The sequence below is a fragment of the Pseudophryne corroboree genome, chromosome 9 (genome assembly GCF_028390025.1).
Source record: "Pseudophryne corroboree isolate aPseCor3 chromosome 9, aPseCor3.hap2, whole genome shotgun sequence".
NCBI lineage: Eukaryota > Metazoa > Chordata > Amphibia > Anura > Myobatrachidae > Pseudophryne > Pseudophryne corroboree.
Genome location: NC_086452.1, coordinates 231059255 through 231077097, shown reverse-complemented (window position 1 = coordinate 231077097; position 17843 = coordinate 231059255). Strand labels below are relative to the sequence as shown.

Below are 17843 nucleotides of genomic sequence, written 5' to 3'. Positions count from 1 at the left end.
ACATCTGGGTCCAAGAAGTGATCTTTCACAGGTACGCTCTTTCCTTCCTGAAGCGTTTTCCCAGAAAATACTTCCTTGCTACCCCGTCAACAGTCCCTGGCAAAGCACAGGCACTGAAAGGAGTGATACACTCCTTACTACAATTGGGGGTCATTATCCCTGTTACGCAGCCTCAACAGGGTCAGGGGATCTATTCTACGCTCTTTCTGGTTCGGAAACCAAATGAGTAATACAGTCCCATCCTGAATCTTAAACTGCTGAACAAGTACCTCAAGGTCCCCAAGTTCCGTATGGAGACACTCTGTTCCATTGTCCTGGCTATGCAGCCTGGGGCTTACCTAGTCTCCCTGAATATACAGGGTGCGTACCTCCATTTACCTATAGTACTCTGTCATCAACAATACCTTCACTTTGCTGTCCTATGACAGCATTTCCAATTCCAGGCCCTCCCCTTCGGAATGTCTACAGCTCCCAGGGTGCTTACCAAGCTCATGGCTGTGATGGCGGCTCTGACGGCAGGGAATTTGGATACTACCTTACTTGGACGACCTCCTTCTTCTGGTGCAGTCTTCAGTGGTGCTGGAACGTCACCTATGGCTGATTTTGTCATTCCTCCAGAACCATGGATGGATAATCAACTGTTCCAAGTCCTCGCTCATCCCATCTCAGAGGATGCTGCATCTAGAAGCACTACTGGACGCCAACATACAATGCATCCTCCTTCTCGCATTCCTGCTCATAACTAACCATTATAGTACATTTTCCTTTTTAATCACACAAAATTAGATGGTTACTTATTTGATTTTATTTGAATGATGATAATAATGTAGTTTTATGTGGGGATGACAATTCCCTAGATTTCTATTGCACATTCTCAGGACAATAGTATAGAACTGTCATTATGGCATCCTTTATTTTATAAAAATAAAATTGTATTTGCATATTTTCAGAAATCTACATAACCCAATGTTTTTCAGGACTTCATACTTGAAAACAAGGAGCCCCCTCCTGCTGTCGAAGATTACAGATGTGAGGCTGAAGAAGGAGAACCAGAAGTAGGTCAGGATCTAACAGATGAAGACATCGGAAATGCTGGACAGTATCCCATACAACAAAACCCCAGTGATAGCAGTGGAAGTTATGGGCAGCAGACTTTATCTGCAAATCCAACCTCGCTGTCATCTAATTTGCCAGAAGATGAAATTGGGACTCCAGATCCGCAAACAAATCAAACCCCTCCCATTGTAAGTACAATCAAATGGGTGTAAATAATACATCTATATAATATTCCTCCAGGAGGATGAAAAATGTGTCACTCCGTATGCATGTGCATGTCAGACTTAGGGCCTACTCATAAGTAGGAAGCATCTTAAGAAACTGACACATTTTCCGATCTGCATCTCTAAACCTTAAAATGTGGTGGGTACATGCGCTGCACGATGCGTCCGGAGTAGCCAATGCTTGTGTCACAGCTCGTAGGAACTAAGAATGACATCAAGTAGTGATGTGCACCGGACATTTTTGGAGTTTTGTGTTTTGGTTTTGGATTCGGTTCCGCGGCCGTGTTTTGGATTCGGACGCGTTTTGGCAAAACCTCCCTGAAAATTTTTTGTCAGATTCGGGTGTGTTTTGGATTCGGGTGTTTTTTTACAAATACCCTCAAAAACAGCTTCAATCATAGAATTTGGGGGTCATTTTGATCCCATAGTATTATTAACGTCAATAACCATAATTTCCACTCATTTCCAGTCTATTCTGAACACCTCACACCTCACAATATTATTTTTAGTCCTAAAATTTGCACCGAGGTCGCTGGATGACTAAGCTAAGCGACCCAAGAGGGCGACACAAACACCTGGCCCATCTAGGAGTGGCACTGCAGTGTCAGACAGGATGGAAGATTTAAAAAATAGTCCCCAAACAGCACATGATGCACAGAAAAAAAGAGGTGCAATGAGGTAGCTGTGTGACTAAGCTAAGCGACCCAAGTGGCCGACACAAACACCTGACCCATCTAGGAGTGGCACTGCAGTGTGAGACAGGATGACACTTCAAAAAATAGTCCCCAAACAGCACATGATGCAAAGAAAAAAAGAGCTGCAATGAGGTAGCTGTGTGACTAAGCTAAGCAACCCAAGTGGCCGACACAAACACCTGGCCCATCTAGGAGTGGCACTGCAGTGTCAGACAGGATGGCAGATTTAAAAAATAGTCCCCAAACAGCACATGATGCACAGAAAAAAAGAGGTGCAATGAGGTAGCTGTGTGACTAAGCTAAGCGACCCAAGTGGCCGACACAAACACCTGGCCCATCTAGGAGTGGCACTGCAGTGTCAGACAGGATGGCAGATTTAAAAAATAGTCCCCAAACAGTACATGATGCAAAGAAAAAAAGAGGTGCACCAAGGTCGCTGGATGGCTAAGCGACCCAAGTGGCCGACACAAACACCTGGCCCATCTAGGAGTGGCACTGCAGTGTCAGACAGGATGGCACTTAAAAAAATAGTCCCCAAACAGCACATGATGCAAGCAAAACTTAAATGCACCACAGGTATGGATGGATAGTATACTTGACGACACAGAGGTAGGTAGAGCAGTGGACTACTGTACCGTACTGCTATATATTATATACTGGTGGTCAGCAAAATTATGCACTGTCCTCCTACTATATATATATACTGCGCAAAACTTAAATGCACCACAGGTATAGATGGATAGTATACTTGACGACACAGAGGTAGGTAGAGCAGTGGACTACTGTACCGTACTGCTATATATTATATACTGGTGGTCAGCAAAATTATGCACTGTCCTCCTACTATATATATACTGCGCAAAACTTAAATGCACCACAGGTATGGATGGATAGTATACTTGACGACACAGAGGTAGGTAGAGCAGTGGACTACTGTACCGTACTGCTATATATTATATACTGGTGGTCAGCAAAATTATGCACTGTCCTCCTACTTTATATATATTGCGCAAAACTTAAATGCACCACAGGTATGGATGGATAGTATACTTGACGACACAGAGGTAGGTAGAGCAGTGGACTACTGTACCGTACTGATATAATACTGATGGTCACTGGTCAGCAAAATTCTGCACTGTCCTCCTACTATATACTACAATGCAGCACAGATATGGAGCGTTTTTCAGGCAGAGAACGTAGATATTTTCACTTCAGCACACTAAGCACAGATATTTGCAAGCACACTGAGCACAGATATTTGCAGCACACTGAACACAACTGAGAGAACGCTGCACACGTCCTCTCCCTATCATCTCCAATGCATGAGTGAAAATGGCGGCGACGTGCAGCTCCTTATATAGAATACGAATCTCGCGAGAATCCGACAGCGGGATGATGACGTTCGGGCGCGCTCGGATTAACCGAGCAAGGCGGGAAGATCCGAGGCTGCCTCGGACCCGTGTAAAATGGGTGAGGTTCGGGGGGTTTCGGATTCCGAGGAACCGAACCCGCTCATCTCTAACATCAAGTAGGTGTATCTGGGCAACACCTGGGTGGCAAATACTGAGATGCACGGAGCGGCGGTGTCTAGTGAAAGTGGCCTGGGTGTGTTGCCTTACTCCTGTGCTTGATTTAGGGGTTTGGATGCAGTTGGGACGGAACTTTTGCACCCAGCATGGGGGTGGTGCAAGTCCAGATACTAATGGTGACAAATGACTCCAGAACGTAAGAGGACAGTGAGACCGGGGTGCTTATTCAGACATGGCTGGGTCTGACTACGGCCCTTAATATGCATGCTCGCGCCTCAGCTTTCTTCAATAAATAGCCCATGTTCAATGTTATTAAACATAAATGCCCATCTGAAGGTGACTAATAGGGCAATATATAGAGGAGAGGTTGATAGATTTCCAATTGAACAAATGCAACCAACTTTCTCATAAAATAGCAGATTTCCTCTTTGTTCCCATGTAACCTTTTCTTTTCTCTTCTGTCCTCTTATTTACTATGACTTATTATTTACTTATTATTATTATTATTATTATTATTATTATTAATTTTAGTAGTAGTAGTAGTAGTAGTATTACTCTTAATTATTATTATTATTATTATTATTATTATTATTATTACTACTTATTTATTTATTACTGCTTACTTTATTTTTATTTATTTATTATAGCTTTATATCGATAATTATTTTTCATAAATTTTTCATTATTACTTTTATGTTATCTTGTTTATCAATCAGTATCAGAACCCTTATGATTAGTATATCACAATTATTAATTAAACTTTAGAACCTTGCACTCATTTACCATTTAAACCATGACTGAAGATCTCTCTTTGAAAGTGGCATGATTCATGAAAAAATGAAAATATGTCTGAAAATAATCAGAATTTGCATTGTGTGTCTTAGAGAGAAATAGATGATGACAATAGGTGGGAAAACGACGTTAGTAGAAATAGGATTGGCAGCCCACATACATACATACATACATACATACATACATACATACATACATACAAATATACATACATACAAATATACATACATACACACAAACAAACATACGTGCATATATACACATACATACATACATACATACATACATACATACATATATCATACTTGCCTACTTTTGAAAAGTAGTTTCAGGGAGATTGTAGGAGCGCCGTTGAGGGGGGGTGTCATGGTCAGCCAAAGGGGCGTGTCTAGCACCACCCATGGGCGTATCTATTTCCACTAAGGAGTGTGTCCTGCAATGGCAGGTGAAACCTGCAGTACGAAGAGCAGCATACCACAAAGGGTTATATAATATGTATATAGGGGGTCATTCCGAGTTGATCACACGTAGCAACTTTTTGCTGCTCGTGTGATCAACTAGACGCCGCCTATGGGGAGTGTTTTTTTGCATAGCAGGGCTGCGATCACTTGTGCAGTCCTGCTATGCTAAAAAAGTTTTGTGCAGAACAAGAGTAGCCCTGCAGCTACTTACCCTGTGCAATGGATCCAGCGATGAAGGTCCCAGATTTGACATCAGACATCCGCCCTCCAACTGCCTGGACATGCCTGCATTCAGATCTCTATGCCAGGAAAATGGTGAGTAGACGCCCCGGAACGCCTCCCCGCTGTCAATCTTCTTGCAATTGTGCTAGCGTTCACTTTCTTTTTTATACTGGACACTGCAACGACGCGCGTGCGCATTGCAGCCGCTGCGCATGCCAGTTCCCACCCGTTTGCACCGCAGTGATGAACCGCTGCGTGCAAACGGGTCGGAATGACCCCCATAGTGAGTAGGGTACAGAGGGTTATATACTATGTATATAGTGAGTAGGGTATTGCTCACCACTGTTAGGCGTACCTCGGCACGGACTCCCATTAATGCTAAACCGCACCTGCTGTGTATTGAACTGTGCGCACAGCTAGCCTTGGATGGAGATAACTCCGACGGAGATAAAGTACCAGCCAGTCGGCTCCTAACTGCCATGTCACAGGCTAGTTTAAAAAAATGACAGTTAGGAGCCGATTGGCTGGTACTTTATCTCCGTGCACTTTATCTCCACCCAAGGCTTAGTAAATACACCCCTAAGGGCCTAATTCAGACTTGATCGCAACAGCAAAAATGTTCTCTAATGGGCGAAACCATGTACAGTGCAGGGGGTCAGATGTAACATGTGCAGAGATAGATAGATTTGGGTGCGGTGTGTTCAAACTGAAATCTAAATTGCAGTGTAAAAATAAAGCAGCCAGTATTTACCCTGCACAGAAACAATATAACCCACCCAAATCTAACTCTCTCTGCACATGTTACATCTGCCCCCCCCCCCCCCCCCCCCACCCTTCCCCCTGCACTGTACATGGTTTTGCCCATTAGAGAGAGAAAGATTATGATTTTGCTATCAGGTCTGAATTAGGCCCTAAGTCACCCGTGTTCAGGCATGGCTACTAAGTCACCTGTGCTCAAGCATGGCTATCCTTTAAACCTGGACAGGATGGTGGAGTATGTGAAGCTCTGGCCTACATTAAAAAAAGCTACATCCAAATAAAAATACATTGAAAATGCAACACACATACATACATACATACATACATACATACATACATACATATATACATACATTGAAAAAGCCAGATCCACATAAATGTATTTATTTATTTATTAGCAGTTTCTTATATAGCGCAGCATATTCCGTTGCGCTTTACAATTAGAACAACAGTAATAGAACAAAACAGGGCAAAGAAAGACATAGCGGTAGGAAGGCCCTGCTCGCAAGCTTACAATCTATGGGGGAAATTTACTAAGCTCCCGATTTTGACCGAGATGCCGTTTTTTCTTCAAAGTGTCATCTCGGTAATTTACTAAACACTAATCACGGCAGAGATGAGGGCATTCGTAATTTTTTGCAAGTCCAAGTAAAAAATTACGAATGAATACACCATCGGTCAAATTACGCCTGTTTAGATATGAATCTCGGTCATTTACTAACCATTCGTAATTGTAATTGCTGCCGTGAAAATGCATTCGCGGCCGCGAAAAATTACAAATCGTAATTTTTTCCTAAAAAAAAACGCGCCAGCATTTGAAAAGCGTGTTTACATGTGTACTCAATTATCCATTACTCACACCTGAATGTTTGGCCCTATAAAAGTGTTCCAGGCACATTTTGAACTTCTCTCACTCTGAAATGGCGGCTGTGGTGTGTGGCAATGATTTTTTGTTTGCTGTGGGATACCTTAGACTGCTCCATGAGGCTTCCAGGAATCAGGCCCAGGTAAGTGAACATGGTCAACAGGTTGTCCAGGTACCGCGGAGGCTGCGCCAGCCTCGTTTTTTTAGAGGGCGTTTAAACTTAAATGCATTGTCCGATGATAGGGTCATACAGATGTTCCGCCTAAATAGAAACAACATTTTCCACCTGTACGACCTTGTCAAACTGGGCATAGACCCTGAGACAGCACGCTCTCGCTCTGTCTCAGGCCTACACAAACTCCTGGCTGTGTTACACTTTATGGCTTCTGGGAGCTTCCAGGCTGTGGCAGGCGACGTCATTGGTATCTCACAGCCCACCTTTTCCAGATATTTGATGCAGGTGAGTCTAAAAATACATAGGCGGTTATGTCTAAGTGTTGCTTCTGTAAGTTCAAACAACACAGTATTGTAGAGAATACCTAACATGACACTCACCTTAGCTTCTTTAATGTCCACTCAGGTTTTGGATGTGTTGGAGCCACACATTAATGCCTCAATCTGCTTCCCTACCGAGGAGTCGGAGTGGAGTGCTGTCAGGGTAGCTTTCTATGAGCTTGCTGGCATGCCCAATGTGCTGGGGGCCATAGATTGCACACACGTTCAGCTGAGATCACCTAAGGGCCGCCAATATATATATACTAATAGACATCTGTCCCAATCAACTAATGTCCAGGTGGTCTGTGATGCAAACTTAAAAATTATGAGTGTTGTTGCAGGTTACCCTGGTGGCTGCCATGACTCCTTCATCCTCAGTCAGTCATCGCTCTTCGATAAATTTGAGGCCGGAGAAATGCCTGATGGCTGGCTGTTGGGTATGTTTAAAATGTTTTGTGTGTATGTCTTTTATCCACAAACTCGAGTTATGATTAGGTGAAAGAATAATCTAACATATGTACTAATGTGGACTATATCTGTTTTTCAGGTGATGGGGGTTACGGCTGCTACTCTTGGCTCCTTACTCCATTGTCCCAACCTGATTCTCCTGCTGAACACAGTTACAATCATGCACATAAGGCTACGCGGAATGTGATAGAAAGATGTTTTGGTGTGCTGAAGTCACGGTTTCGGTGTCTGGATAAATCTGCTGGCCTTTTGTTGTATAGTCCCTCAAAGGTGACTAGAATTGTGTTCTGCTGCTGTTTTCTCCATAATCTGTGTTTAACCCAACATCTGGCACATGATGAGGGAGAAAGCAGTCGGCAAGCAGAGGAGTTAGACCCATCTGGTGACAGTGTGAGTACATATGTAGGGAGGCAGGTACGGCAAGAAGTGATCCTGCGCTATTTTTCAGGTCAGTTTTAGTAGGCTGTAATTATCCTTGACTAAACACTTTGCACTACTTTCTATTGTGTGTTTTGTTACTTACTGTTTGTAGTTTATAGTGGTGTGTCCATTGTACTTAGTTTATGCTAAAAATAAATTTTCAGTCATTACCCATGAAAAACATACATACATACAGAGCAGCTTCGACAATGTTTGAGACGGACACAGGAAGTTGTGTGTTTGTCAAATACAAATTTTTATTTTGCCAATCACATTGGGGTTATTTTTTCCGCTTGTGTGTGCTGGGTGCTGAGCTTTGTGCTGGCTCACTGGCACGTGCTCTGTAGGAACGCCAAACAGGGGAGGTTACTGGCGTTTGGATAGGGGTCGTGGTCCCCGAGCTGGAGGTTACTTGGTGAGCTCCCATCAATGAAATATTGCTGCTCAAATTATTAAGGCTTGCAATCAGCTGAGTGTTGGTTGCAGTGTGGCTGGCTACAATCCTGGATAACGACTCATTCACCACTTGGTTGTGCTGAATGAGCTGAACGAGTGCCTGCTGATGGCGCTGTTGCTCATCTATGATGCGCGATAAATGAGCAAGCATTTGGCTGTTGTCAGCCCTTATTTGCTCCATTGAGGTTGCCATTCGCCCTACTTGTACAATCAGTCTGCCCGAGTTGCGACTAATACGCGGTAGATGATGGGGCAGACTGGCAAGGTGTTGTGTATGTGCGGTCAGGCTGGCATTGCTTTGGGCCTGTTGGCTTGTCCAACTGGCCCAAAAATCATCTGGTATTTGGCTTGGGGGCGGAGCTTGTGCCAGTTGTGGACTGATGGAGGCTTGGGGGATATCCTGCAGCTGTATTGGCTGGCTTGGGTCAACAGGTGTAAGTTGCAGTGTGATGGTTGCCTGTTGGTCTTGTCCCTGCTGGTCCACGTCGGCCATCAAGCTGGGCTCTGTATGGGGTGGCCAACATGCAATGTTTATTTGTAAATTTTTAGCAAGGCTACTTCTACACATTACTACATTCATAATACTCCATTTTTTATCTTTTTGGCGTTGATTTTATAAACTTATAATGTTTTTTATGCTCAAAAACATATATACCAACACAGGCGGCCACATAGACAGATTTGCATAATCCTCACCTAACTAACTCCCCTCCACAGCATTACACTGTTAGATTCCCTCCCCTGACCACGATATAGACTACTTACCTGGATAGTCCAGAGGAGCGGAGCAAGTAAGCCATCTACATACTGGACAGGGGAGATGTGTGAACACTATAATGTTGTGGATGCTTTTTTTTTTTTGGAATTTTATTGTTATTTTATTTAAATGTGCACGTGTGTGGGGCAAATTTTAAGAAAATTCTGATAGTTATTAAAAATGATGTTGGCGAGAACATCCACTAAGACCTTAAAAAAATTTTTTTTTACACCTTTAGCAATTGAAGACGTAACATCACATTGCTTGTTCTGGAAAACATGTAATCTCAAAACCAACTAACAACATATTAACTGTACTGTGTATATTATTGCCTATGTGTTTAATTTCTGTTTTTACTCACCAGATAACTGAGGGGATCGGGGCTCATCACTCTGCGAACTCGCCAATAGTGCCAGTGGTGGCTGGGGTGACACTGCCGAAAGTCGTCGCCTGGGTGGGGATGATGGAGCCGCAGATTCCGAGCCAAGACGCCGTGTCTTACTTGGCCTCCTGGGTAAGTGGCCCAAGCCCTGTGATGGTCGCCTTACAGGAGGTCGGCTTCCAGAAGCAGAACCTATGTGAAAATATAAACATTAATATTTTGTACTTCTATGTGTTTGCAGAATATGTGACTACACTGAAGTCTTACCTGCAATCCCAGCCTCATCCTGACTTGTCTGAGGCCTGTCTGGCCGGCTGGTCTGTGGGACTGTTGAAAAAGTGTACCAAACATTATTACCATGCTTTGTGTAAAAAAAACCCCTGCAAAGCCTTATTGTACTGTAACCATCTATTATGTATTGGATAAACAAATAATTTCTGATTAAGAGCTTCAAGCATCATTATTTTGTGGTGTATATCCAAATGTACATGATGTTGCACACAATAAATCTGTTACATTTTAGAATTATGCCTCAGATATTGCAGAGATTGACTACTTGCAAATGTTTCTCAAATTTAATGTTGAAATAATTGCACCGTTTTTCAGAAGTAAATAAATACAAAAATCTTTTTAAAATAAGCAGACAACACAGATGTCCAAGCAATATCGTCAAAAAAAAATATCTTTTTTTTTTAAAAATTAAAAAGCCATTGCACATGTTTTTGCGCAATATTAAATTTACCAAACAGCCAATGCAAGGTGAAAAAAGCACATTCTAAACACAAACACACCTTAAGGGTGCATAGGCCTGCAATATGTGAAACACAATTTATGCATCCTTTACCCTTTAAAAATGACATTTACAACATTTAGAGGACATTGAAATAAAAATATAACACATCAAACTTACCATCCTGCGTGGGTCGGTCCGAATCCCGGACATGAGTAGCAGACACCACTTCGGCAGGAATCAATGCCCGCACAGGCTCCTCCCAGTCCCGATAGGTGGCCCGGAAAGGGGGGCCACCTCCGGTTTTTCTTGCAGATTTGGCCATCTTGGCCTTGACACGCCGCTTTATATCATAAAACCTCTTGCGGCACGTGTCCTCAGTCCGCCTCACCACACCCTCACTATTCACGGCAAGTATTACTTGCCCCCACAGGACAGACTTCCTGCGGGAGGACACCTTGCCAGCATCCTGACCAAACAATTGGCGATGGTGCTTCATCAGCTCACGCACCAAAGCCATGTTTTCAGCATAGCTGAACTTTATATTCCTGCCAGTCTTGGTAGTGGTGCGTGGCTGCGGAGCCACAACACCATCACTATCACTGGAAAATACAGCAACAGGCACCCCCTCCTCCTCCTCCTCACTAACCTCCTCCCTCTCACTACCCCCCTCCACCTCACTAACAGCCTCCACCTCACTACCAGCCTCCACCTCACTACCAGCCTCCACCTCACTAACCTCCGCCACCACACTGACCTCTGAGTCTGACATGACAAACAACAAAAAACACTGAAAAATCAAAACACAAAACACACTCCTCCACTACTCCTACTACTACACACCACACAGCCAACACACACGCTCACTCACTCACTCACAAACAATGACAAAAGACTGTAAAAAAAAAACAAGGACAAAAAAGTAGACAAACTGTGAAAAAACAATACTACAAATATGACAAGACTACTTACACACACAGTACAGCACTCAACAATCACCAAACTCCTCTCCAAATCCACCAAAAACTCCACCAAACTCACCAACTCCAAATACACCTTCCTCTCTCCTCTCCACTAGCTAAACCCACGAGGTGCGGTGTGTTTGGGGCGGTTTTATAGTAATATGCACAGACACTCCTCCTTCACGAATACAACCAATCACGGCCGCGTGACGAAAACGAAACTTAGGACTAAAAACGCGGCAGCAATTTCTAAATCACTGCCGTAACAGACATGTGACGCAGTCGTAAAAAAACCCATAAACGCGGCCGCGAAACAGCAAACGCGGCCGCAATCTACAGCAGAAAAGCACGAATGACATCGACATCGGAAGAAACGAAAAATACGAATACGACAGCTTAGTAAATTAGTCGTAATCAATTCAAAAAGTTGCAATTTTACACTGTCGATGTCATTCGTGATTGAACTTGGACATGATTCTGGAAATTACGAATCTTAGTAAATTTACCCCTATGTTGCAAAAAGCCAGATTCGCATAATACATTAAAAACATCATATCCACTAAAAATACATTATATAAAGCCAGATCCACATAAAAAAATATATTTACAAAAGCTAGGCCCACAAAAATACATTGAAAATACCACATTCACATAATACATTGAAAACATCCAGATCAACTGAAAATACCACATTCACATAAAAATACATTTAAAAGTATCAGAGGTTGTGGGGTGACGGACTGTGACTGGTGGACAGAGGTTGTGGGTGGTGGACTGTGACTGGGGGACAGAGTTTGTGGGGTGACAGACTGTGACTAGTGGACAGAGGTTGTGGGGTGACGGACTGTGACTGGTGGACAGAGGTTGTGGGTGGTGGACTGTGACTGGGGGACAGAGTTTGTGGGGTGACGGACTGTGACTAGTGGACAGAGGTTGTGGGGTGACGGACTGTGACTGGTGGACAGAGGTTGTGGGTGGTGGACTGTGACTGGGGGACAGAGTTTGTGGGGTGACGGACTGTGACTAGTGGACAGAGGTTGTGGGGTGACGGACTGTGACTGGTGGAAAGAGGTTGTGGGTGGTGGACTGTGACTGGTGAACAGAGGTTGTGGGGTGACGGACTGTGACTGGGGACAGAGGCTGTGGGGTGATGGACTGTGACTGGGGGATAGAGGTTGTGGGGTGACGGACTGTGACTGGTGGACAGAGGTTGTGGGGTGACGGACTGTGACTGTGAGGCCGAGGTTTATGTGGCCAGGGGACAGAGGTGACAATATTTCTGATTATGGGGCAGAGATTTTGGGGTGACGGACTCTGACTGGGCAAAGGGTGTGTAGTTATAAGCTGTGACCAGGGGACAGAGGAGTTGGTGGTTGCTGACTGGGAACCACGGACAGAAGGTATGAGTAGGAAAAGGAAGGTTGGGGACAAAATACAATAAAAAAAAGCTAATTCAATCACTCTCACAGGCCAAAACTATTAATCACCCGTATTACCCTTGAGAAAGGAAGCAGGGGCTCAGGGTGACACACAGAGGTAGAGGGTGTACAGTGTGTCATACACGGGGGGAGGGTTTCGGGAGTATAGGGTATCACACACACACACACACACACACACACACATCATGTGTCATACACGGAGGATGGGGGTACAGTGTGTCACAGGGGGGTACAAAATGCCATACACACAGAGATAGCGGGTACAGGGTATCAAACACTGGGGGGGCTTGGGGGGTACAAGGTGTCACACATACTGGGGTAGGGGGGTACATGGGGAAATGCACACAAAGGTAGTGGGTACAGGATGTCACACACGTAGGGGGTATAGAGGGCCACACACACACACACACACACACACACACACACACACACACACAGGTATGGGGTACAGGGGGTCACACACACAGGTAGGGGGTACAGGGGGTCAAACACAGGGATACCAGGTTACTCAGCGCACTGTGTCCAATCAACATCAAGGTGAGCTGCAAGGTGTCACTGAGGGAGGCCGTCGGACCCAGGTACAGGACGAGGAGGAGGTCATAGGCAGGAGGATCTAGGCAGGACACGGTGGCTGGCTGGCTGACAGCACAGTGTCCAAGAAAGAAGGAGCTGCTGAGTCTGGTTATGTGCAGCAGCCCTCTCCCAGGACAAGAGCCAGTCCAGTTAGCGTTAGAGGCAGCTTCTCCCCCCTCCTCCCTTCCGCACTGGCAGGCTTTACTATTGCTAGCTGCCCACCGGTTCTGGTGCTTCCCGCTGCTGCCAGCTCACATCAGCTTAATCAGCTGCCCGGCCAGCGGCCGCCCAAACGGAGCAGCATGTTCTGGCGCTCCCTGCCGCTGCAGGCTCAGCTCAGCTGTGTGAGCTGTCCTGCCTTCTGCTGCCCGATCTCAGCTCAGACGGGCAGCGCAAATGCAGAGCCGCTGGCGGGTGAACCTGCCCCACAAATAACCACCAGAGCCTGACCCTGGGCACCCGTACTCACTCCTTAGCTCCACGCTACGGTCCTGCCAATCAGTGAGCACAGCCCCGCCTCCCACCGTGACCGCAGCGTACTACATGCTGTCAGGTTGAGCAATTCAGCATGTCTTCACCCTGCGCAGGCTCCGTCACCTGCACTGCCGGAATAAAATTTAAAAAACCGGGAGGACCAGGGCGATTTGCGGGGCAGCGGGAGGCTCTGGTAAAAAACGGGAGCCTCCCGCTGAATGCGGGAGGGTAGGCAAGTATGACATATATACATACATACATAAATGCATACAATCTGTTAACTGGTTTAGACCATACTTACCTACTTTTGAAAAAGCATTTCAGGGAGATTGTGAAAGTAACGCCTCTCAGCGCGGGCGTGTACTGCTACATCTGAGAGGCGTGTCATAAAAATTACTTATATCCAAATGTAAATGAACCCCAAAGTTATTAAGATCTGCTTGTTAAAGAAAATACACCGATATTTTTCAGGATTTGTATGTGTATTTGTGTTTCACAAGAGATTCCATTTACTGTAAGCGGCCATGAGAGACCTTATTTAACCTGCATGTAGCCCTAGGGATCATTGTACCTTATAACTAATGCCGGGAGATGGCACTGATGATCCCATTTGAATGTATGTATCTCTAATTTATTCCCCCCTCCAGAATGTAACAGCTACTTAATGGGGGTAAGGTGCAATGAGGGAGATTGCTGGTCTATTCAGGGAGTCAGGGAGATTGCTACTATTTCAGGGAGTCTCCTGCAGAATGCAGGAGGGTAGGCAACTATGGTTTAGACCAAACCAAATAGACAGCATATGTTAAACACAAATTAAAAACATTGGTTTCTTTTCATGCTAAATATCATTTTTAGCTTTTTTTCAGGAGTAGATTCTTTCCCTAAGAAATTAAGTAGCAAAACTCTTTCTCCTAAGCTGGTGTAATGCCGCTAACATAGGGGGTAATTCGGACCTGATCGCTGCTGTGCATTATCGCACAGCGGGTAATCAGGCCTGAACTGTGCATGCACCGCAATGCGCAGGCGCAATGGACTGCAGCAACGGGATCGCCGGTCAACGATGGGTTTGTGCAAAGGATCCGATCGCACAGGCGTTCACAAGGAGATTGACAGGAAGAGGGCATTTGTGGGTGGAAAGTGACCATTTTCAAGGAGTGTCTGGAAAAACACAGGCGTGTCCAAGCATTAGAAGGGAGAGTGTCTGACGTCCAATCCGGTCCCGGACAGGCTGAAGTGATCGCAGCAGCTGAGTAAGTCCTTGGCTGCGCAGAGACTGCACAAAATCAGTCTGTGCAGCTCTGCTACACATGTGATCGCACACTTGCACAGTGAAAATACACTCCCCCTGTAGGCGGTGACTATCCGAACGCAGGACTGCAAAAATCGCTACCCAGCAATTAGGTCTAAATTACCCCATAGTAAGACTGGACTCAGGAGTAGGCACACATACTGTATAATAACAATAATACTTACATTTAAAGTACACAAACATTTTGGGAATTTTAGGCCTTTTTTTGCATTTGTTTTCCAAATGTATATTTTTGTCTTCTCCTTAGAGATGAGCGGGTCCGGTTCCCTAAGAACCAAACCCCCCCCCCCCCCCCCCCTCCCCGAACTTCACTACCCGATCCCGAATCCGAGTCAGGCTCGGTTTTTCCCGCCTGACTCGGAAACCAGAACAAGGCAAAACGTCATCATCCAGCTGTCGGATTCTCGCTGGGTTTGGATTCCATATAAGGAGCCGCGTGTCGCCGCCATTTTCACTCTGGCATTGGAGAGTGTAGCTATAGGACGTCTCTCTGTCCTCAGTGTCCTGCATCAGTACAGTGGTAGTGTCCTCTGCTGCATCAGTCCAGTCACAGTGGTGGTGTCCTCTGCTGCCGTATATGTCCAGTGCTGCTGTATAAGTCCAGTTCAGTGGTGCTGTGTTGTGCTGCATCAGTCCAGTCACAGTGGAGGTGTCCTCTGCTGCCATATGTCCAGTGCTGCTGTATAAGTCCAGTCCATTGCAGTGGTCCTGTGTTGTCCTGCATCAGTACAGTGGTAGTGTCTTGTGCTGCATCAGTCCAGTCACAGTGGTGGAGTCCCCTGCTGCCATATGTCCAGTGCTGCTGTATAGGTCCAGTCCATTGCAATGGTGCTCTGTTGTCCTGCATCAGTACAGTGGTAGTGTATTGTGCTGCATCAGTCCAGTCACAGTGGTGGAGTCCCCTGCTGCCATATGTCCAGTGCTGCTGTATAAGTCCAGTCCATTGCAGTGGTCCTGTGTTGTCCTGCATCAGTACAGTGGTAGTGTCTTGTGCTGCATCAGTCCAGTCACAGTGGTGGAGTCCCCTGCTGCCATATGTCCAGTGCTGCTGTATAGGTCCAGTCCATTGCAATGGTGCTCTGTTGTCCTGCATCAGTCCAGTGGTAGTGTATTGTGCTGCATCAGTCCAGTCACTGTGGTGGTGTCCTCTGCTGCTATATGTCCAGTGCTGCTGTATAAGTCCAGTCCATTGCAGTGGTGCTGTGTTGTCCTGCATCAGTCCAGTGGTGGTGTCCCTTTGCTGCTGTATGTGTTCAGTGGTACTACCGTATATGTCCAGTGATACTGCCGTACATATCCAGCGGTAACTCTGTACAACTCCAGCGACGCTGCCGTATACATCCAGTGGTACTGTCATATAAATCCAGCGATACTGCCATATATGTCCAGTTGTACTGCCATATAATTCCAGTGATACTGCCGTATATGTCCAGTGGTACTGCCATATAAATCCAGTGGTACTGGCGTATAAATCCAGTCCAGTGATACTGCCGTATATGTCCAGTGGTACTGCCATATAATTCCAGAGAAACTGCCATATCTGTCCAGTGGTACTGCCGTATAAATCCAGTGATACTGCTGTATAAAGCCAGTCCAGGGATACTGCCATATATGTCTAGTGGTACTGCCATATAATTCCAGTGATACTGCCGTATATGTCCAATAGTACTGCTGTATAATGCCAGTGGTACTGGCGTATAAGTCCAGTGATACTTCCGTATAAGTCTAGTGGTACTGCCGTATAATTACAGTGATACTGCCGTATAATTCCAGTGATACTGCCATATAATTCCAGTGGTACTGGCGTATAAATCCAGTGATACTGCCGTATAAATCCAGTCCAGTGGTTCTGCCGTATAAGTCCAGCGATACTGCCGTATACGTCCAGTGGTACTGTCATATAAATCCAGCGATACTGTCCGGTTCCGGCGCCCATGTGAGGAGAAGCTGATCTCTGCAGCTCTCCTGCACCCTCGGCAACCAGAGCACACAGCGCCTCCCGCTAGCGGCTTTTTTCCGCACATGGCGCATACCACTTGTGGGAAAGCGCTGGGGACTAGATGGAAAGGTTTCTGTCCTCCCCCCATGCCCCCTAAAGCCCAGAGATCGAGGTCTGAAAAATGGCCCAGGGAATACAAGATGGCCGCCGCACCTAGCTCACAAACAATAATACAAATATCCTCAATCAAAAAGGAAAAAATCAAGCGCTCCTAATTGTGCAATATTACTATATAAGTATACACACACCTTTAAATGAGCAACAGCTGCTCTCAAAAGGTGCTCTGAACACCTAATATAACAAAACTAATATTGTCTGAAATTTATCAACAATAAAAGAGAGCGCATAAATAATACAATGACCATTTATTGTTAAATATAACACTTAAAATGCAATATTGCTAATCATTAAAAAATGAATGAAACTGCACTATTAGAAACCACTGAACTGATCAATCATATATATTTGTGTTTTCCAAATGATTATGGGAAGAAAAGAAACAGTTCTCAATTGCGCTGAGGAATGTAAATGTTCAATGTCCCACCAAAAGGATTAAAGATGGTAAAAAGAACACTAGAACCATGGCAGGTCCACTTGATCCTCTTATGAAAGTTGCAACATTTGTATAGATGAAGTATGATGCAGTAGATTCCTCCCACAGCACGTAGGTAAGGCTACAACCCCCCACCGCAATCCGACAGTATAGTATCTCACCGCTACAGATGTAAGAAGAGACCCGCTTCCAGAGCTCCTGGGCAGTGCGGTGCTCGTCGGTG

At 45.2% G+C, this 17843-nt stretch overlaps 3 protein-coding genes across 6 annotated transcripts in view; 2 read left to right on the top strand and 1 right to left on the bottom strand.

The window, feature by feature from the left end:
- Positions 1-17843, top strand: part of LOC134957927 (uncharacterized) — a 323394-nt gene that overhangs the window by 239075 nt on the left and 66476 nt on the right. For all 3 annotated transcript variants that reach the window (XM_063940176.1, XM_063940175.1, XM_063940174.1), the window contains one exon: positions 978-1244. In XM_063940176.1, coding sequence (XP_063796246.1) covers positions 978-1244 — 267 coding nt within the window. The remainder of the gene's footprint in view (positions 1-977; positions 1245-17843) is intronic.
- On the top strand, positions 7019-9909 carry LOC134956916 (putative nuclease HARBI1). 2 transcript variants are annotated; one of them, XM_063938773.1, is made up of 4 exons: positions 7019-7535; positions 7646-7836; positions 9564-9713; positions 9823-9909. In XM_063938773.1, the coding sequence occupies exons 1-4, from the start codon at positions 7148-7150 to the stop codon at positions 9829-9831; spliced, it is 738 nt and encodes a 245-aa protein (XP_063794843.1). In that variant the 5' UTR covers positions 7019-7147; the 3' UTR covers positions 9832-9909. The 2 variants fall into 2 exon arrangements, 1 of the variants encoding a protein (XP_063794843.1); XR_010186292.1 differs by lacking the exons at positions 7019-7535; positions 7646-7836 and adding an exon at positions 7847-8014.
- Positions 8250-9985, bottom strand: LOC134956917 (uncharacterized). Its single transcript, XM_063938774.1, has 3 exons — positions 9849-9985; positions 9561-9773; positions 8250-8946 (listed from the first exon to the last, which is right to left on the bottom strand). Exon 3 carries the CDS (start codon positions 8933-8935, stop codon positions 8267-8269), a length of 669 nt encoding a protein of 222 aa, XP_063794844.1. The 5' UTR covers positions 8936-8946; positions 9561-9773; positions 9849-9985; the 3' UTR covers positions 8250-8266.